The sequence below is a fragment of the Macaca nemestrina genome, chromosome 11 (assembly GCF_043159975.1).
Source record: "Macaca nemestrina isolate mMacNem1 chromosome 11, mMacNem.hap1, whole genome shotgun sequence".
Taxonomy (NCBI): domain Eukaryota; kingdom Metazoa; phylum Chordata; class Mammalia; order Primates; family Cercopithecidae; genus Macaca; species Macaca nemestrina.
The window spans coordinates 114014477-114036420 of NC_092135.1; the positions used below are offsets into that span (position 1 = coordinate 114014477).

At 42.4% G+C, this 21944-nt stretch overlaps 1 protein-coding gene across 1 annotated transcript in view; it reads right to left on the minus strand.

The window, feature by feature from the left end:
- LOC105481170 (melanoregulin) overlaps positions 1 to 21944 on the minus strand; it is a 73692-nt gene that overhangs the window by 35636 nt on the left and 16112 nt on the right. The window contains exon 2 of the mRNA XM_011740542.3: positions 18186 to 18345. Coding sequence (XP_011738844.2) covers positions 18186 to 18345 — 160 coding nt within the window. The remainder of the gene's footprint in view (positions 1 to 18185; positions 18346 to 21944) is intronic.

Below are 21944 nucleotides of genomic sequence, written 5' to 3' on the forward strand. Positions count from 1 at the left end.
AAAGTGGGCAAAGGATATGAACAGACATTTCTCAAAAGAAGACATTTATGCAGCAAACAGACACATGAAAAAATGTTCATCATCACTGGTAATCAGAGAAATGCAAATCAAAACCACAATGAGATACCATCTCACACCAGTTAGAATGGCAACCATTAAAAAGTCAGGAAACAACAGATGCTGGAGAGGATGTGGAGAAATAGGAACACTTTTAAATTGTTGGTGGGAGGGTAAACTAATTCAACCACTGTGGAAGACATTGTGGTGATTCCTGAAGGACCTAGAGCTAGAAATACCATTTGACCCAGCCATCCCATTACTGGGTATATACCCAAAGGATTATAAATCATGCTGCTATAAAGACACACGCACACATATATTTATTGTGGCACTGTTCACAATAGCAAAGACGTGGAACCAATCCAAATGTTCTTCAATGACAGAGTGGATTAAGAAAATGTGGCACATATATACCATGGAATACTATGCAGCCATAAAAAAGGATGAGTTCATGTCCTTTGTGGGGACATGGATGAAGGTGGAAACCATCATTCTGAGCAAACTATCACAAGGACAGAAAACCAAACACCACATGTTCTCACTGATAGGTGAACAATGAGAACATTTGGACAAAGGCCTGTTGTGGGGTGGGGGTCAGGGAGAGGGATAGCATTAGGAGAAATACCTAATGTAAATGATGAGTTAATAGGTACAGCAAACCAACATGGCACGTGTATACCTATGTAACAAACCTACATGTTGTGCATATGTACCCTAGAACTTAAAGTATAATAAAATAAATAAATAAAGGTCAGTTGTCATTTTTCTTATTATCTGATTCCTTTTTACCAAGTCACCTGCCTGTATGTTCACTGTCTTCCCTAACAGATTCTGTTAAAGGGGAGAGACCGCACTGACCAGTCAAGTTTATGTCCAACCTGATGGTTATATGCATGTGGGTTTATACAGCAGTTTTTGAGAATTTGGTTAGTGTTAGTGAAACCCTGTGTGATGGTTAATTTTATGTGTCAACTTAGCTGGGCCACAGTGCCAAGATATTTGGTCAAATATTATTGTGATGTTTCTCTGAAAGTGTTTTTGGGTGAGATTAATGTTTAAATCAGAGGACTCTGAGTAAAGCACATTTACTCCATGATGTGGGCAGGCCTCATCTAATCAGTTGAAGGCCTTAATAGACCAAAGAGTGACCTCCTTCAAGTAAGAAGGAATTCTGCCAGCAGACTACCTTTTGATTTGAACTACAACTCTTCCCTGGGTCTCCAGCCTGCTGGCTTCCTTCAGATTCTGAACTTGCCAAGCCTCCACAATCACGTGAGCCAATTCCTTAAAATAAATCTCTCTCTCTCTCTCTCTCCTCTCTCGCTCTCTCTCCCCTCTCTCTCTCTCTCTCCATCCTGTTGGTTCTGCTTCTCTAGAGGATGCTGACTAATACACCCACTAAGTTCACACAGCCCTAGCCCTGAAAACAATCAAGTTCAGAGACCTGCACAGCTGATCATCGGAGCAGAAGTCACCACACCGATTGCACTGCAAGTCTGTGAGCTTTGCATGAACAATCGACCAGCCTCCCTCCTCACACATCTACCATGCTGACGCTAAGAATAGATGTAAAACTGGAAGCGGGCCCATATGGTGGCGGATGGAGAAAATCTAATGTGTGGCAATATCGACCACTCAGTTCTCACATTGACTTGAGAGGTGAGGAATCTAGGAAAAACAGAAAGGAATTTCCTAGGCCAAAATTACCATCAAGACTCAAAACAAAAAGTAGCCTTTCAGGTGTATGAAGAAATGACGACACTCTAATTACTAATCAAAGCTTCCTGATTTAATGTGAGACACGTCATTTTAAATAAAATTAACTGATGAATGGACACATCAGGTAGAATTTGAGCTTTTGTTAAAGCATGCCCTGTGTATGACAATAGCCTAGATGCCTTTGAAATAACAATCACACATTGGAGTTTTCATAAGAGTGAAATAAGTTGGACGCTATCTTACATTTTTTTTTCTGCAAAGTTCTATGCCTATAAGCTTATTTCTGTTCACATTTAAAATAAAAGATAGGCCGGGCGAGGTGGCTCACGCCTGTAATCCCAGCAATTTGGAAGGTCGAGGCAGGTGGATTACCTGAGGTTGGCAGTTCGAGACCAGCCTGACCAATATGGAGAAACCCCGTCTCTACTAAAAATACAAAATTAGCCGGGCATGGTGGTGCAAGACTGTAATTCCAGCTACTCGGGAGGCTGAGGCAGGAGAATCACTTGAACCTGGGAGACGGAGGTTGCGGTGAGCCGAGATGCTGCCACTGCATTCCAGCTAGGGCAACAAGAGCGAAACTCCGTCCCAAAAAATAATAATAATAATAATAATAATAAATGGTAAACAAAAGTATTCAATTATCTGCCCTAAATTCACTGAACCTTGTAGCTTTCCTTCTCCACTTTATAGTAAATGCATTGACAGCAAGCAAGAAGTGCATTTCTGCTTGGGCACTACTGAGAAAAGTCACTTAACCTCTTTGGGTTTCTCACTCACTCTCTTTTAAAATAGTTTGTTTATTCCTTTTTTTTTTTTTTTTTTTTTTTTTGAGACAGAATTTCGCTCTGTCACCCAGGCTGGGGTGCAGTGGCCGGATCTCAGCTCACTGCAAGCTCCGCCTCCCGGGTTTAGGCCATTCTCCTGCCTCAGACTCCCGAGTAGCTGGGACTACAGGCGCCCGCCACCTCGCCTGGATAGTTTTTTGTATTTTTTAGTAGAGATGGGGTTTCACAGTGTTAGCCAGGATAGTCTCGATCTCCTGACCTCGTGATCCGCCCGTCTCGGCCTCCCAAAGTGCTGGGATTACAGGCTTGAGCCACCGCGCCCGGCCAATAGTTTGTTTATTTCAAAAGACTGCTATGAGAAGCCAGCAAATGCTTATAGGAGGTGCCTTGACTGTATGACAGGCAGCCATCTCTGATGGTCTCAGACATTCTAAGAAAAACCAAAGTCAATACTGAGTAGGTCACTGGAGGCTTGACTTGGTATTAATCCCTGGTGTTTCAAAATGTATGTCATTGACTGTGATTTTTTAAAAATAAAACCTTTGAGGCAGCTTTATGGTTTCAGTTTCCTTTCAGGCCCAGTTATTATATGCAAGATGTGGGAAAAAAGTAATAACAAACTAATGGAAAGAGCCCATTTCTGTCAGCAAATTATCCTGCACATGCCTGCCAATTAATAGGTGGCCTTCCAGAAATTTTGACTACCACAAGCACAATACGCAGGAAACACAGAAGTGCAGCGATGTGTTGGTGTGATAGCGAGGTTCTGGATACGGAGAAAGTTGGCCAGTGTCTTGCCCTTTTCCTCCAGGCACTACATTCTCCTGGAGGGTCCCAATTTGTTGTCCATCCTTCCTATTTCACTGACCTGTCAGGACTCACAAGTTACGTTACCCTTGGCCTTCATATATCTTTCTGGGGCTCCAGGGGAAGGAGGTCAATGAGGACAGACTAGATCTAAAGAAGAGTAAAACAAGGAGGTCTGGTCATCACATCCTAGAATATGAATGCTCAGAAAACAGAGTAGAATTCAGTTACAAAAAGCTCCCCAGTCTCCTGTCCTTTCCTTTACCTTCCATGGCCAAGCAGTTTCGAGGGAGGCTCCACCAGACATCAGCCTCTTCCAGGTTTACATCCCTCATGATGACATTGAGTGGTTGTGACTGGCCCACAGTTTCAGTGCATCTACTTTATGCAGGTGTGAAAACTGATCAGTATGAAGCTGTCAGCTATTTTTCCAATGAGCAATTTGGAGGTTAACAAAAGTGATAGAGGCCGGGCACAGTGGCTCATGCCTGTAATCCCAGCACTTGGGGAGGCCAAGGTACTCGGGAGGCTGAGGCAGGAGAATCACTTGAACCCAGGAGGTAGAGGTTGCAGCGAGCCGAGATCATGCCACTGCCCTCCAGCCTGGGAAACAAAGCAAGACTCTGGCTTAAATAAAGAAAAGGGAAAGGAAGGGAAGGGGAGGGGAGAGGAGGGGAGGGGAGGGGAGGGGAAGGGAGGTTAGGGGAGGGGAGGGGAGGGGAGGGGAGGGGAAGGGAAGGGAAGGGAAGGGAAGGGAAGGGAAGGGAAGGGAAGGGAAGGGAAGATTAATAACAAGTGTTGGCAAAGATGTAGAGGAACTGGAACTCTTGTACCTTGCTGGTGAAAATGTAAAATGGTACAGATACTGTGGGAAACAGTATCTCAGTTCCTCAAAAAATTTAACAAATTAAATAAATTACTTAAATTAAATAATTAATAACTCATTAAATAAATTACTCTATGTTCCAACAACTCCACTTCTAGATATATGCCCAAAAGAACCAAAAGCAGGGACTCAAGCAGATATTTGTACATCCGTGTTTGCAACAGCATTACTCGCAAGAGCCAAAACATAGAAGCAACCTGAGTGTCCAACAATGGATGAATGAATAAACCAAATGTGGCATATACATGCAATGGAATATGATTCCACCTTAAAAAGGAAGGAAATTATGACGGCTGCTATGGTATGAATGAACTTTGGAAACATTACACTAAGTGAAGCGAGCTAGCTATGAAAGGACAAATACTGCATGATTCCACTTACAGTAGGTACCTAAAGTAGCCAAATTAATAGAGAAAGGAAGTAGAAAGTTGCCAGGAGCTGAGGAGTTATTGTCTAGTGTGCATAGAGTTTTAGTTTGGGAAGATGAAAAAGTTCTGGAGATGCATGGTGGTGATTGTTGCCAAAAAATATGAATGTACTCAATGCCACCAAACTACCACTTAACTTACAAATTATTAAAATAGGAAATTTTTGTTATATACATTTTAAACTAAAAAAGAAAGGTGGGCCGGGTGCGGTGGCTCAAGCCTGTAATCCCAGCACTTTGGGATGCCGAGACGGGTGGATCACGAGGTCAGGAGATCGAGACCATCCTGGATAACACGGTGAAACCCCGTCTCTACTAAGAAATACAAAAAACTAGCCGGGCGAGGTGGCGGGCACCTGTAGTCCCAGCTACTCGGGAGGCTGAGGCCGGAGAATGGCGTGAACCCGGGAGGTGGAGCTTGCAGTGAGCTGAGATCCGGCCACTGCACTCCAGCCTGGACTACAGAACGAGACTCCGTCTCAAAAAAAAAAAAAAAAAAGAAAGGTGATCCTTGTCTAGGGCAGTCCCAGTTTATATTTTTGGCCTGGAATACTTAATATTAGCAGCCCCTCTCCTCTTACTTAAGAACTTAGGTGAGTATGTCCCAAACTGGACAACAGATAGTATAATCACTCTAAGGTTAAACCACTATTCAGTGTCATCTCATTAGAATATGGCAGAGGTATGATTCTTATCCACAAACTGTCTGATTCCAGAGACCACATTCTTCACTACCACACATCCTGCAGAATTGCTAATGACGTTGCTCCCTGGCATACATCAGGTTTGCCACTATTTATTGTGTCAGTTCTCTGACTTACATGGAGCACTGATGTGCTACCTGCTTAGTAAGAAACACTGGCCAGGCGTGGTGGCTCAAATCTGTAATCCCAACACCTTGGGAGATCGAGGCAAGTGGATCACCTGAGGTCAGGAGTTTGAGACTAGCCTGACCAATATGGCAAAACCCTGTCTCTACTAAAAATACAAAAATTAGCCAGATGTGGTGATGCATGCCTGTAATCCCAGCTACTTGGGAGGCTGAGACAGGAGAATCACTTGAACCTGGGAGGCAGAAGTTGCAGTGAGCCAAGATGACACCATTACACTCCAGCCTGGGTGACAAGAGCAAAACTCTGTCACAGCAAAACTCTGTCACAAAAAAAAAAAGAAAGAAAGAAAGAGAGAGAGAGAAAGAAAGAAAAGAAAAGAAAGAAAGAAAGAAACACTGATTCTCTTAATGCTAACCAAAAGAAATGCTTATATTTTCCTTAAAAAGGAGAAGGGGGATGAGCGAAGAGTAGAAACATCACAGACCGATGAACACAATGTCTTCTGGTATAATCCAGTGGATTTTAGTAACTGAATGGTGCAACACCATCAGGGCCACGTGATACACAGTGCCCAAAGCAGGTAGATACAAAACCAATACCAAAACCAGTCACTCCATGAATCAGTTGACACAGGGTGAGTAATGATCAGCAAACACAGACCAGAGTGTCTACTCGAGGTAGGAAGCCAACATCTGCTTGGTAACTTTGTCTTTGACCAAAGAAGTTCCACTGAAGCTCTTTCTAAACTCACTGGAGAGCCTGGAGTACTGTGTCTAGTCATGCAGGTTTCTGGGTCACACCGAACTGAGCTGGGATCCCAATTTTCCCACTCATTTCCTCTAACACTTTGTACCAGTGACAAAGTCTCTAATCATCTGAGTCAAAATGCCTCTTTCATAGGGTTACCATGAGGATTCAGTATTTGTCTGGAGAACATGAAGCATGCTGCTTAGCACACAGGGTAATACTCTGTAAATATTATTCTCTAGAACATAGAGTGCAAGAAACCTTGATTCTCAGATCCTAGTAAGCTTGTTTATTCTCTCCCTCCACCCTGCCCCAAATCCTCTGAACCCAAATAGTCGCTAGCAAAGTAAAAGAAAGAACAAATGCATTCAATAATCCAGATAATCTGGACCTCAAAGAAAGACGCCTTCAGAGGATCCCAAAATTATCTACAGAATCGCTTCCATTTTCCAGTTATTTTGCTCCTCCATGGCTGGGGTAAAACTTGCAGTCCTATCTCTAAATGTAGCCAATGTTCACCCACTTCTGGAGAAATCAGATGGCCCCGAAAGAGTGGGCTTTGTCCAATTCTTGGGGACATGTTGAGACATAGTTTTACAGAGCCAAACTGGAATATCTGGGTTTCTGAGTGCTTAAGCATTCTGTGGCTGGTACATGATCAATTCAACCCCCATTTCCCTGTTTCTCCCACCAAATATTCCAATCAACTCTGCTTTGTTGCCTCTTTTTGTATTAGGGACATGATAGGCTAAGTGTATGACCCAGACATTGGAGAGAGCCGCTGGGAAGGTCTGTTCCTATCTTCAACATTTTTAAGGAACTGTTTACAATGTCTGGCAACACCCTAGCAGGTAGTCTTGATGTACTGGAGGCAAATACATTATAAACGAGGATCATTTATGTGTCTGCCTCTGTAGTATTAATTTTTCACTTTTATTTTTAGTTGATACGTAATACTTGTATGTATTTAGGAAGTATTGCCTCTGTAGTTTTAAAAAAAATAAAATTTAGCTGCTCCCAGGGGGTTTGGCCAAGTGTGGTTTTCAGAGATCACTCCAGCCACACAAGCATCTGATGACCATGTGGTTCCTGCTGATGAATGACAAGCAGGCAGACACATGTCATGAGAGGGATATGCATTTGTGAGCATACAATTACTTAATAGCCTTAAAGGATAAGCATAGAATTTCTGTCACTCATTATGCCAAATAAACATCACCTATTTTTGAACCAAAACAGTACTAGAAAGGGTTTATGAGAATGATCTGATAGTCAGTGTATTAGTCCATTTTCATGCTGCTGATAAAGACATACCCCAGACTGAGAAATTTACAAAAGAAAGAGGTTTAATTGGACTTACCATTCCACACGGCTGGGGAAGCCTCACAATAATGGTAGAAGGCAAGGAGGAGCAAGTCACATCTTAGATGGATGGCAGCAGGCTAAGAAGGAAAACTTGTGCAGGAAAACTCCTCTTTTTAAAACCATCAGATCTCATGACACTCATTCACTATCAAGAGAACAGCATGGGAAAGATTTGCCCCCATGATTCAATTAGCTCCCACCATGTCCGTCCCACAACATGTGGGAATTCAAGGTAAGATTTGAGTGTGGACACAGCCAAACCGTATTAGCTAGCATATATCTCCTTAATCAAAAATGTAAAAGCAGCCAGTCACGGTGGCTCATGCCTGTAATCCCAATGCTGTGGGAGGCCAAGGCAGAAGGATTGCTGTAGGCCAGGAGGTCGAGGCTATCGTGAGCTATGATTGCCCCTCATGCTGTAGCCTGGGCAACAGAACAAGACCTTGTCACCAAAAAACTAAGATAAAATAAAAATAAAAATTAAGGCTTTTTTTAGCAGAGTCAAAATGTTAAAGCTACGTACAAACTCCTAAAGGAACTGCCAAACCATAGAAACAGGCACTAAAACAGGTCAGAGAACACTAAACGAAGTGAAGAAGGGATGGAACAAAGTAGAATGAAATATTTTGGAGGTCATCAAACAGAAGCCCAGAAAATAAGTCTTAACCAGTGGCAATCCAATGCTTATGGAAAAGCATAAGTTGGGAAACATGTGTGTTGTGCCTGGAAGCACTTCCTGAAACATGGTCACCATCCTCAGACCAAACGTAGCTGTCATCCCACTGACATGAAAATCCCTTTCATACTCACTGGCACCAACAAGACACAGAGACAGGCTTATGAGCAGACTTGGCTTATACATTTTGAAATCTGTATTGAATCACAAACAATATCTGTTCCTTTCTCTCCATTTCAATCCTGATACTCATTATGTATCTCTGGAGCCACAAAGCCAGATTAAAATCCTGCATCCAAACTTAGCAGCTGTGTGCCCTTGGAAAAGTTGCTTAAAATGGAAATAATAATGGTGTCTGCTTCAGTGAGTTGTTGTTAAAGAGGACACAGTTAATATAGGCAAAGTGGTTAGAACAGTGCCTGGCACTATTTTCATTATTATTAATATCTTAGAGAATAAGTTCACTCAGTATGATTATAATTATTAGATAAATAATAAGTTGTATCCATATTTCATTAACAATTATTAAGCTCCCTAGAGCAGAGCATGTTACATAAAGTACAACTACTTTAATGAAAATGAACATAAGGATAATTTAGGGACATGACTTTGAGGCTGTTTACTACTTCTTAGGCAAACATAATGTGCTTTATGGCATCATTCAACGATAAGAGCAATAATTTTTCCACTACTTAGAGGTTTGAAAATGCATCATTTCTTCTGCTGAAGGTCTGTTTTCCATCAGCTCCAGAAGGCTTATGTAAATGAAGGTGGATTCTATGAGATTTAAATAATGTTGTTTTGTATTTTTTGACACCAACTGACTTCAAGCTCATGCCTTTGTTTCATTATTTGCTCTTCTACATGTATATTTTTTCCTGACTTTTTTTCAATTTGGAATACTGTAAATTTAGCCTTAATTATTTGTGGTCCTTCCTCTACCAGCTTCAGATTCCAAGGGGAATGCAGATAATACATACACTGTCTTGAAATTATTTTTCATCATTTAGAGAATTCCAAATATGGACATTTCTAGGTCTTTTGTGCTGTTGCTACTCAAGGAAAAATATTATGTTCCATTCTTCTTAATACCTTTCTTGAGCTTCTAAATTGTATCATGCAAAATATATCTAGGGTTTCTTGTTCCTTAGTAAGTGAAATTTGATTTTCCTCCAAAACCAAAATCCTTTTTTTAAATTAAAATCTGTAACAATTTTATCCTGTGTGGAAAAGAAAATAAGCAATAGTAATAAATATGGAACTCATTCAATGTTAAAAACAACCCCCCTCTAGCTTCCCACTTTCACCTTCTAAATCAATGGTGAATTCAGTTTTCAATTATCTTGGACAAAACAACAATAATCATAAGTAGTAGTAGTCCTTGCTATAAACATCTTTACATATCAATAGCCCATAGGCATATTTTATTTTATTTTATTTTATGTTAAGCTATCTCCTACTGGAAAGAAAACATATTTTAGTTAGCTGACATATTTTCTAATTGAGTTATTTTAAAATCTTGACATTTTATTTGAAAATTTGGATTTTCAGCTTCTTTTGAAAAATTAAAAATTTCAGTATTTGTGGGCCCACATTCTCAACATGGTGAGTGGGTTCACATTCTCAACATGGCAAGCAGCTATCTAGAGTTAACAGCTGCTCCCATTAAAAGCAGTATGAGTTTCCAATGCCATTCAATATGCGGGGTGAAGGGCAGGGGGTGCCCACTTCCCTTACTGATGTTACTGCCTAGTCCCTGGAGAGATCTGAGGTTGCAACCTCTGTTCTCCATCTTGAAGTGTTTTCCCTAGTTTCGCAAGAATGAAGTGATATGGTCTGGCTGTGTCCCCACCCAAATCTCACCTTGGATTGTAATAATCCCTATATGTCAAGGGCAGGGTCAGGTGGAGATAATTGAATCATGGGGGTAGTTTCCCCCATACTGTTCCCGTAGTAGTGAGTAAGTCTCACAAGATCTAATGGTTTATAAATAGGAGTTCCCCTGCACAAGTTGTCTTGCCTGCTGCCATGTAAGACATGACTTTGCTCCTCCTTTGCCTTCTGCCATGATTGTGAGGCCTCGTCAGCCATGAGGAACTGTGAATTAATTAAACCTCCTTCCTTTATAAATTATCCAGTCTTGGATATGTCTTTACTAGCAGCATGAGAACAGACTAATACATGAAGCATTGTCACAATTCCAACATTTCAAATGTGCATACTTTGATACAACAATTCTACTGAAAAAACTATGGAAGGTCATACAAATATATATGGATGTCCACTACAACATTGCTTTCAACAGGAAAAACATTAAATCAACCTAAATATCAATAGGAACTGGTTGAATAAATGATGGTGAATCCATGCAAGAGAATACTAGAGAGTCACCTAAAGCAAAAAAGTAAATCTAAGCATATTAAAATGCAAATATGTCCAAAATATATTAAGTGGGAAAAAAGCAAAGTACAGAACAGTACATAATATATGATCCAATCTGTAGGGAAAATGAATTTCAACAATTTAGAAGAAAACATAAGCAACTTTTTTTAATTTTTTATTTTTTGAGACAAAGTCTCGCTCTCTCTCCCAGGCTAGAGTGCAGGGGTACGATCCTGGCTCACTGCAACCTCTGCCTCCCAGGTTCAAGAGATTCTCCTGCCTCAGCCTGCTGAGTAGCTGGAATTACAGGTGAGCACCATCACGCCAGGCTAATTTTTGCATTTTTAGTAGAGATAGGGTTTCACCATGTTGGTCTGGCTGGTCTCAAACTCCAGACCTCATCATCCACCCACCTCAGCCTCCCAAAGTGCTGGGATTACAGGTATGAGCCACCACATCTGGCAACATAAGCAAGTTTTGAAAACTACATTACTGTTACACATGTAAAAGAAGACAGTGGATGGGCACAGTGGCTCACACCTGTAACTCCAGCACTTTGGGAGGCCTAGGCAGGTAGATCACATGAGGTCAGGAGTTCGAGACCAGCTGGACCAACATGGTGAAACCCTGTCTCCACTAAAAATACAAAAATTAGCTGATAGTTAATCAAAAATTAGCTGGGTATGCTGGCACATGCCTGTAATCCCAGTTACTCTGGAGGCTGAGGCAGGAGAATCACTTGAAACCACGAGACGGAGGTTGCAGTGAGCTGAGATCACACCATTGCACTCCAGCCTGGGCAACAAGAGTGAAACTCTGTCTCAAAATAAAAACTAAAAATAAATAAAAATAAATAAAGGAAGCACGATGAAAAGGGTTATTTCTAATCATTTCATGCATAATTATCATCACATCTTCATGGTATTTATTTGAGTGCCTGTTTTGGAAACAGAGTTCCTGTTCCTCTACAGTTGAGCCTGAATTCATTTCTTAGGCAAGAGGAAGAGGTTCTTTCAAGATTGCCGAATAGGAACATATCCAGTCTGCAGCTCACAACGAGATCAATGCAGAAGACAGGTGATTTCTGCATTTCCAACTGAGGTACCTGGCTTACCTCATTGGGACTGGTTAGACAGTTGTTGCAGCCCACAGAGGGCAAGCTGAAGCAGGGTGGGGTGTTGCCTCACCAGAGAAAAGCAAGGGATCAGGGAACTCCCTCTCTTAGCCAAGGGAAGCCGTGAGGGATTGTGCTGTGAGGAAGGGTGCTCTCCAGTCCAGATACTATGCTTTTAACACAGACTTCGCAACCCACAGACCAGGAGATTCCCTTGGGTGCCTATAACACCAGGGCCCTGGGTTTCAAGCACAAAACAAGGTGACCATTTGGGCAGACACCGAGCTAGCTGCAGGAGTTTTTTTTCATACCCCAGTGGCAGTGGAACACCAGCAAGACAGAACCGTTCACTCCCCTGGAAAGGCACTGAAGCCAGGAAACCAAAGGGTCTGGCTCAGCAGATCCCACTCCCACAGAGCCCAACAAGCTAAGATCCACTGGCTTGAAATTCTCGCTGCCAGCACAGCAGTCTGAAGGCAACTTGGGATGCTTGAGCTTGGTTGGGGGAGGGACGTCTGCCATTACTGAGGCTTAGGTAGGCGGTTTTTCCCTCACAGTGTACACAAAGCTGCTGGGAAGTTTGAACTGGGTGGTGCCCACCACTGTTCGGCAAAGCCGCTGTAGCCAGACTGCCTCTCTGGATTCCTCGTCTCTGGGGAGGGCCTCTCTGAAAGAAAGGCAGCAGCCCCATTCAGGGGCTTATAGATAAAACTCTCATCTCCCTGGGACAGAGCACCTGGGGGAAGGGGTGGCTATGGGCGCAGCTTCAGAAGACTTAAACGTTCCTGCCTGCTGGCTCTGAAAAAAGCAGTGGATCTCCCAGCACGGTGCTCGAGCTCTGCTAAGGGACAGACTGCCTCCTCAAGTGGGTCCCTGACCCCTCTGCCTCCTGACTGGGAGACACCTCCCAGCAGGGGTCAATGGATACCTCACACAGGAGAGCCCCTGATGGCATCTGGCTGGTGCCCCTCTGGGACAAAACTTCCAGAGGAAGGAACAGGCAGCAATCTTTGCTGTTCTACAGCCTTCACTGGTGATACCCAGGCAAACAGGTCTGGAGTGGACCTCCAGCAAACTCCAGCAGACCTGCAGCAGAGAAGCCTGACTGTTAGAAGGAAAACTAACAAACAGAAAGGAATAGCATCAACATGAATAGCATCAACATGAACAAAAAGGGCATCCACACAGAAACCCCATCCACAGGTCACCAATATCAAAGACCAAAGGTAGATAAATCCATGAAGATGAGTAAAACCAGTGCAAAAAGGCTGGAAAGTCCAAAAACCAGAATGCCTCTTCTCCTCCAAAGGATCCCACCTCCTTGCTAGCAGGGAACAAAACTGGACAGCGAATCAGTTTGACAAATTGACAGACGAAGACCTAAGAAAGTGGGTAATAACAAACTTTTCCGACTTAAAGAAGCATGTTCTAACCCAATGCAAGGAAGCTAAGAACCTGAAAAAAGGATACAGGAATTGCTAACTAGAGTAACCAGTTTAGCAAAGAACATAAATGACCTGATGGAGCTGAAAAACACAGAACAAGAACTTCATGAAGCATACACAAGTATCAATAGCCAAATCGATCAAGCAAAATAAAGGATATCAGAGATTGAAGATCAACTAAATGAAATAAAGCATGAAGACAAGATTAGAGAAAAAAGAAGGAAAAGGAATAAAGAAAACCTCCATGAAATATGGCACTATGCGAAAAGACCAAATCTACGTTTGACTAGTGTACCTGAAAGTGACAGGGAGAATGGAACCAAGTTGGAAAACACTCTGCAGGATATTATCCAGGAGAACTTCTCCAACCTAGCAAGACAGGCCAACATTCAAATTCAGGAAATACAGAGAACACCACAAAGATATTCCACGAGAAATGCAACCCCAAGACACATAATTGTAAGATTCACCAAGGTTGAAATGAAGAAAAAAATGTTAAGGGCAGCCAGAGAGAAAGGTCGGGTTACCCACAAAGGGAAGCCCATCAGACCAACAGCAGATCTCTCTGCAGAAACCCCACAAGCCAGAAGAGAGTGGGGGCCAATATTCAACATTCTGAAAGAAAAGAATTTTCAACCCAGAATTTCATATCCAGCCAAAATAAGCTTCATAAGTGAAGGAGAAATACAATCCTTTACAGACAAGCAAATGCTGAGATTTTGTCACCACCAGGGCTGCCTTACAAGAGCTCCTGAAGGAAGCACTAAATATGGAAAGGAAAAACCGGTACCAGTCACTGCAAAAACATGCCAAATTGTAAAGACCATCAACACTACGAAGAAACTGCATCGACTAACAGGCAAAATGCCAGCTAGTATCATAATGACAGGATCAAATTCACAGAAAGCAATATTAACCTTAAATGTAAATAGGCTAAATGCCCCAATTAAAAAACACGGACTGGCAAATTGGATAAAGAGTCAAGACCCATCAGTGTGCTATATTCAGGAGACCCATCTTATGTACAAAGACACATATAGGCTCAAAATAAAGGGATGGAGGAAGATCTACAAAGCAAATGGAAAGCAAAAAAAGCAGGGATTGCAAACCTTGTCTCTGACAAAACAAACTTTAAAGGAAAAAAGATCAAAAAAGACAAGGAAGGGAATTACACAATGGTAAAGGGGTCAATGCAACAAGAAGAGCTAACCATCCTAAATATATGTGCACCCAATACAGGAGCACCCAGATTCATAAAGCAAGTACCTAGAGACATACAAAGAGACTTAGATTCTCACACAATAATGGGAGACTTTAACACCCCACTGTCAATATTAGACAGATCAACAAGACAGAAAATTAACAAGGATATCCAGGACTTGAACTCAGCTCTGGAGCAAGCGGACCTAATAGATATCTACAGAACTCTACACCCCAAATCAACAGAATATACATTCTTATCAGCACTACATCACACTTACTCTAAAACTGACCACATACTCGGAAGTAAAACACTCCTCAGCAAATGCAAACGAACAGAAATAATAACAGTCTCTCAGACCACAATGCAATCAAATTAGAACTCAGGATTAGTAAACTCACTCAAAACCACACAACTACATGGAAACTGAACAACCTGCTCTTTAATGACTACTGGGTAAATAACAAAATTAAGGCAGAGACAAATAAGTTCTTTGAAACCAATGAAAACAAAGACACAATGTACCGGAATCTCTGGGACTCAGCTAAAGCAGTGTTTAGAGGGAAATTTATAGCACTAAATGTGCCTAGGAGAAAGCAGGAAAGACCTAAAATTGACACCCTAACCTCACAATTAAAAAACTAGAGAAGCAAGAGCAAACAAATTCAAAAGCTAGCAGAAGACAAGAAATAACTAAGATCAGAGCAGAACTGAAGGAGGTAGAGACACGAAAAAACCTTCAAAAAAAAATCAATGAATCCAGGAGCTGGTTTTTTGAAAAGATTAACAAAATAGATAGACCGCTAGCCAGACTAATAAAGAAGAAAAAAGAGAAGAATCAAATAGACACAATAAAAAATGATAAAGCTGAGATCACCACTGATCCCACAAAAATACAAACCACCCATCAGAGAATACTATAAACACCTCTATGCAAATAAACTAGAAAATCTAGAAGAAATGGATAAATTCCGGGACACACACACCCTCCCAAGACTAAATCAGGAAGAAGTTGAATCCCTGAATAGACCAATAACAAGTTCTGAAATTGAGGCAGTAATTAATAGCCTACCAACCAAAAAAAGCCCAGGACCAGACGGATTCACAGCCAAATTCTACCAGAGGTACAAAGAGGAGCTGGTACCATTCCTTCTGAAACTATTCCAATCAATAGAAAAAGAGGGAATCCTCCCTAACTCATTTTATGAGGCCAGCATCATCCTGATACCAAAACCTGGCAGAGACACAACAAAAAAAGAAAAGTTCAGGCCAATATCCCTGATGAACATCAATGTGAAAATCCTCAATAAAATACTGGCAAACCAAATCCAGCAGCACATCAAAAAGCTTATTCACCACAATCAAGTCAGTTTCATCCCTGGGATGCAAGGCTGATTCAACACATGCAAATCAATAAACGTAATCCATCACATAAACAGAACCAATGACAAAAACCACATGATTATCTCAATAGATGCAGAAAAGGCCTTTGATAACATTTAACACCGTTTCATGCTAAAAACTCTCAATAAACTAGGTATTGATGGAATGTATCTCAAATGCACACGTATGTTTAATGCAGCACTGTTCACAAAAGCAAAGACTTGGAACCAACCGAAATGTCCATCAATGATAGACTGCGTAAAGAAAATGTGGCACATATACACCATGGAATACTATGCAGCCATAAAAATGAATGAGTTCATGTCCTTTGCAGGGACATGGATGAATGATGGTTTCCATCATTCTCAGTTGCCTCTGCTCTCGAGAATGATGGAAATCATCATTCTCAGCAAACTAACACAGGAACAGAAAACCAAACACCACATGTTCTCACTCATAAGTGGGAGCTGAACTATGAGAACACAGGGTCACGGGGAGAGGAACATCGCAGACCTGGGTCTGTGATTGAGCAATCACAATTGATGGGTGAGTAAACCACCATGGCACGTGTATACCTATGTAACAAACCTGCACGTTCTGCACATGTATACCAGAACTTAAAGTATAATTTTTAAAAAAAAGAGGGAGAAGAGGAAGAAGGAGAGGAAGAGGAAGAAGGAGGAGGAGGAGGAGGCGGTGGCTTCTGGAAGACCCACCACACCAGGCCCAAGGATCACACAAAAAAGACACAATGGGCCACTTTAGAAGCTGTGCTTTTCCAGGGGCTTTGTAGTTCATGTTGCCTCTGCTGTCTTTTGAAAAGTAAAGATAAGTGAGCAGAAAGGTGGGAGCTCCTCCAGGGAGAGCTGCCAAATTCAGGCCAAATACCTTTTCCAGCCCCTTGCACATTTGCATGGGGCCTGGTGAGAGAGACAGAAAGAGAGAAAGGGAGAGAGACACTATACATTATTTCCATATTGCTCTTACTGCTTTGGGCAGAGTTAGGGAAGAAGAGGAAGAAAAGAGAAGAACTGACTGTTTTCACCAGCGGAAACTTTAGCTGGTTAATGTAATACAGGAGTGTAAGAATTTGTTCTTTCCACTAAAGAGAAAACAAGGCCACACATTCCCAATTATACGCTCAGAAAGGGCAGCCAGGGAATGCAGTTCTTGGCAGCAGCAGGCTTTATGACTTGCCTTCAGCATTGCCCATCACAGAGGGGATTTTGCTGGGGACATGGGCAGCCAGAGGTAGTGGGTGCTCAGTCACTAGTGGGATGCTACACAGCAGCCACTGAAGGAGTCCCAGTCCACCCTTCCCTAGGCCTCGAGAGCAGAAGCAACTGCAGGCCCTTCCCCGGCCCTGTGATTCGCATGTCTAACCCCTCCAAAGCATCCAAGTCACATCAGAATAAAAGGACTGGGACACATGGCACTTCTAAAAGTTTATCACCTCCTGTTAAAATATGTTTTTTTTTTGGGGGGGGGGAGATAGCAATTAATTACCAAAAATAAAGAAACCTCGATAAGGAAAAAACGAGCTCCACAGCACCTCCACCCGCCCCCCGCTGCCAACATACATACTAAACCCAACTATAAGGTTCCCTACCCTGCTCAATTCCTCTATACAAAGAAGCATGGAGTGTATATTTAGTACAGCTTCCTCCTCAGAGCTAGCTGATGAACACAGAAGTCGGAAAACCTAACTCAAACATGACTTTTGAAAGAAAGGAGAAAAAGACTACGATCCTCTTTGCTGTTTTCTCTTAACTTACAGAGTTCTCTCCTTTTTAATATTCTAGTGTTCTTAAATCAATCACTTTGGATTTAGAGTTATTGCGAGGGTTCAAGCCTTATCACAAGAAGAATCTTGAATATATAGTGGATCCACTGCTGTCTGATCAATATGCACAATTTAAGGATCTTTAAACAAGGGGAAAAAAACTAATTCAGGCTTCACTAATTCAAAATTAGTGATAAGGCAAAGTACCCTTCAAACTTCAGTCTGAATCAAGTAACTGTGGTTTAGTACACAACTGGAAAGATTAGAGATGGACGGGGTAAGCCATTTAAGATGGCAAACTATCTTCACACACTTCAACAGCATTGCCTTAATGCCTTGTGCCATTAAGGTAGGAATTAGAAATGAGCCTTATCTCTGTATCAAGCAGGTCAATCAAGACTAGCTATAATTAGCAACCAGTGATAATATATGCTGCTGAAATACCTGCCCTTCATTTCAAACATCTCATCCTTCATTCTTTTTGTTATTTCAAGCTGATCTTCTCAGGAATTACTATTTTTTGCTATACAGCATCATCTGCACACAGCAAGACTTCAAAAGGTGCTCACCTCTGAGTCTTTGGCCTGCTGATTACGAATGACTATCAAATTGTACAGGGTTCTGTCGTCATCTGCCTCTGTGTGGGACACATCATGGGGCATACTCCATAAATTCTTCTCATCATCCCTCGCCAGAGTTGCTCCAAATGAGGAATACGGATTGCTATCACTGTTGTATAAAAAAAAGAAAGATTGGGGTTTTATAATACATATAATGTTATATATCATATGCATGCAACATACAATATCAACTAAAACTTATACAATGTAATATATAAATATATTGTCAAAAAGGTCTGAATTATCTTTAATAATTAAGCATAACACAATAGAGCAGTAAAAACAAACCAAAAATACAAATAAATCACTTTAAAAAGAACAGAGAACAGATGTACCTGAGCAGAGGTAATTACTACAGTTAAATATGAAATTCAGCACTGAGTACCCCAGAAGCTAAGACAACAAAGGAAATCCAATTCTTTTTTTTTTTTTTTTTTTTTTTTGCTTTGAAACAGAGTCTCGCTTTGTCACCCAGGCTGGAGTGCAGTGGCACAACCTCAGCTCACTATAACCTCTACCTCTCAGGTTCAAGTGATTCTCCTGCCTCAGCCTACCGAGTAGCAGGGATTACAGGCGCCTCAGCTCACTACAACCTCTACCTCTCAGGTTCAAGTGATTCTCCTGCCTCAGCCTACCGAGTAGCAGGGATTACAGGCGCCTGCCACCACGCCCGGCTAATTCTTGTATTTTTCGTAAAGACAGGGTTTCACCATGTTGGTCAGGCTGGTCTTGAACTCTTGGCCTTAAGTGATCTGTCCATCTCGGCCTCCCAAAGTGCTGTGATTATAGGGGTGAGTCACTGTGCCCAGCCAGGAATAGAATTCTTGTGTGATTAAAAGAAAACGATTAACAGGAAGGGATGAACGTTTGACTGGCTCTGAGTTCAAGGAAGCACAGTAAACTTGGAGTACAATGATATATAATAGCTATAAAATTCCTTACACCAGGAAAAGTAAGTAATAAATACGCATACCCAAAGACTTTCAATAAACAAGACAGAATGTTGAGTGAGAATTTCAGCAGTCCCGTTTTGTACATTTGTTTTATGATTTATGCCTTATAAGGTGTTACCTGGGTGTGGACTTACAGAGATTAGTGACAGAGCATCACATCTGGGGCATGCCTGCACACAGCCCCAGTTAATTCTGTAACCCCCAGTTGAATTCGGGAATTCGGTGGGAAGGACAGGTAGGGTCATACCGAAGCTATTCACTTCATCTAGTAATATGTATAAAGCACTGACTACATGCTAATCACAGGGCTCAATAAAATTGTGAGCAAAACAGACATCATCCCTGCCCTTGGACCTCACTAGTATGGGAAACACATTAATGAATGATCATCTGACTATAAAATAAAAATTGTGATAAGTGCCATTAAGGGGGAGCTCAGGAGGCCGTGAGAACATATGCAAGCTGCTAAGAGAAAACCCTCACGAAGGCAGGCGTCAGGCAGGCATCACGAAGAAGAGGTGCTGGAGCACCTCTTCTTAAAGGTTTTTCCACCTTTAAGTGGAAAAACAGGAACAGAGTTGCAGGCAAAGGAAACAGCATCTTCAAAGGCCCGGGGTGGAAGGAAACACAAAATGTTAAGATGTCAATATGGGATGCTCAGAAGTTGGCACTAAGGAAATCTTGCAACAGGAAGCAAAGTGCTAGTCCCCAGATTGGGGTTCAGCAGCAGGAACCCACCCAGCTAGGGAGGGGCTCCAGCCCTAGAGTGATGATGTACAGGTCAGACTGCCAATCACAGTCTCAAATTTTGAAAGACAGGGCCAGGCGCGGTGGCTCACACCTGTGATCCCAACATTTTGGGAGGCTGAGGCAGGTGGATCACCTGAGGTCAGGAGTTCAAGACCAGCATGGCCAACATGGCAAAACCCCATCTCTACTAAAAATACAAAAATTAGCGAGGTGTGGTGACACATGCCTGTAATCCCAGCTACTTGAGAGGCTGAGGCAGGAGAATCGATTGAACTGGGGAGGCAGAGGTTGCAGTGAGCTGAGATCGCGTCATTACACTGCAGTCTGGGTGACCAGAGCGAAACTCCAGCTCACAAAAAAAAATAAAATAAAATAAAATAAATTGGGACAACAACCAGGGCCCACTTACAAAAACTAGGGCAAAAGGTGGGGACAGAACCTTGGAACCAAGGCTAGCAGGAGGCCAGCTACCCGAATCAGCACGGGGTTTAGAGACGGAATGTTGAACAGTGCTCCTGAAATCCCTGTGGCTGCAGGTCAGAAGTTTAGGGTCTGGTACTGAACAAAGTACCTGGCCCTATGGGGAAAGGTGCAGATGATGGGAAATCAGACACAGCTCAAGCGCACTATGCTCAGAACCACACTGCTTTTACTGATTGATACCATAAAAGCGAGAACACAGGCAGCCCCACAGCCTGACTCTTCCTGAGAATGAGGAACCAGTGAAAGAGGAGGAAAACGATGCCTTTGGGCGCTGCCCATGTGAACGATGCCTTTGGGCGCTGCCCATGTGAACGATGCCTTTGGGCGCTGCCCATGTGAGCATGTTAAATTCATTCATTTCATTCGTTCCATTGTTTGTTTATTCAACAAATGTGGAATAAATGCCTGCTGTATACTGAGTCCTGCGCTGGGTGCCATGGGGACATGAAGATAAATGGGACATTGTCTCTGCCCTTAACATAACTATAATGCAATGAGATCAGTACATTAAAAAAAAAAAAAAAAAGCATGCACAGATTGTTGTAGGAACAAACTGGAAGAAGTGATAAGTTATGTATGATGAGAAGGAAGTTCAAGAACTAACCAGACCTGAGGACTGAACAGGCTTCCAGCAGGAAGAGAAACAAGGGCAGAGTTATTCCTCGCAGAAAGATCAGCTCAAGTCAAAGCAGTATATGGGGGCTTTGGGAGCCCACAGGATTGGGGAATCGAAGTATTCCTGCATGACTGCAGCATGTGGTGCGTGGAGCAAGGAAAATGGAGGGACATAAAGAAGAAAAGGTAATATGGGGTCAGATTAAAAGTAGTGCTGGCGTCCAAGCTTCATTCTGTGAACTGCAACATTATCAACAGGCTTTTGAGCCATGTCAGGTCTGGATTTTAGAGAAATAACTCTGGGTGAAGGAAGAACAAGAAGATGGCTTAGGAGGGTGTCACAATCAACTGTCACAGGGGGTAGGGGTAATTTTCAAGCCATGCTCTTTGAGGTCCTGGTGTCAGGGGGCCTTGGGACCACAGTGGGGCAGGAGTAGAGAAAGAGATGGGCAGGGCTTCTCTGGCAGAGATAGAAAGAACCCACAAACCAACCACAACCAGAGCAGCTTCTCCATTCAAATAGTCTTTGTTAGAGCTAGAAGGAAGGTTGTTTGAGGCACAGGAAAAATGGGGTTCTATCGCTAAACAAATACATAATTTTGAACATTCTGAAATTATGATTGAGATAAAAGTAAGTGAGGTTGAGAGTGAGGGAAATAGCAGTGAGAGTGGAAATGAGGACTGATTCCAGCAGCATCTGAGAGGGGTGACAGCAGCCCATCATGGGAGGCACAGAGGTACCAGCAAAGGTGATGCCTTTAACTGCAACGTATGGGGCAGAAGCCAAGGCTGACCTCATGAGTCTGCAGAATGTTCACGGAGATGTCAGGGACCTGGGTTTAGGAGCGAGGACAGGGCAGAGATCTAGATGTGGGAGCAATATGCAGCATTTCATGGCATCACAGAA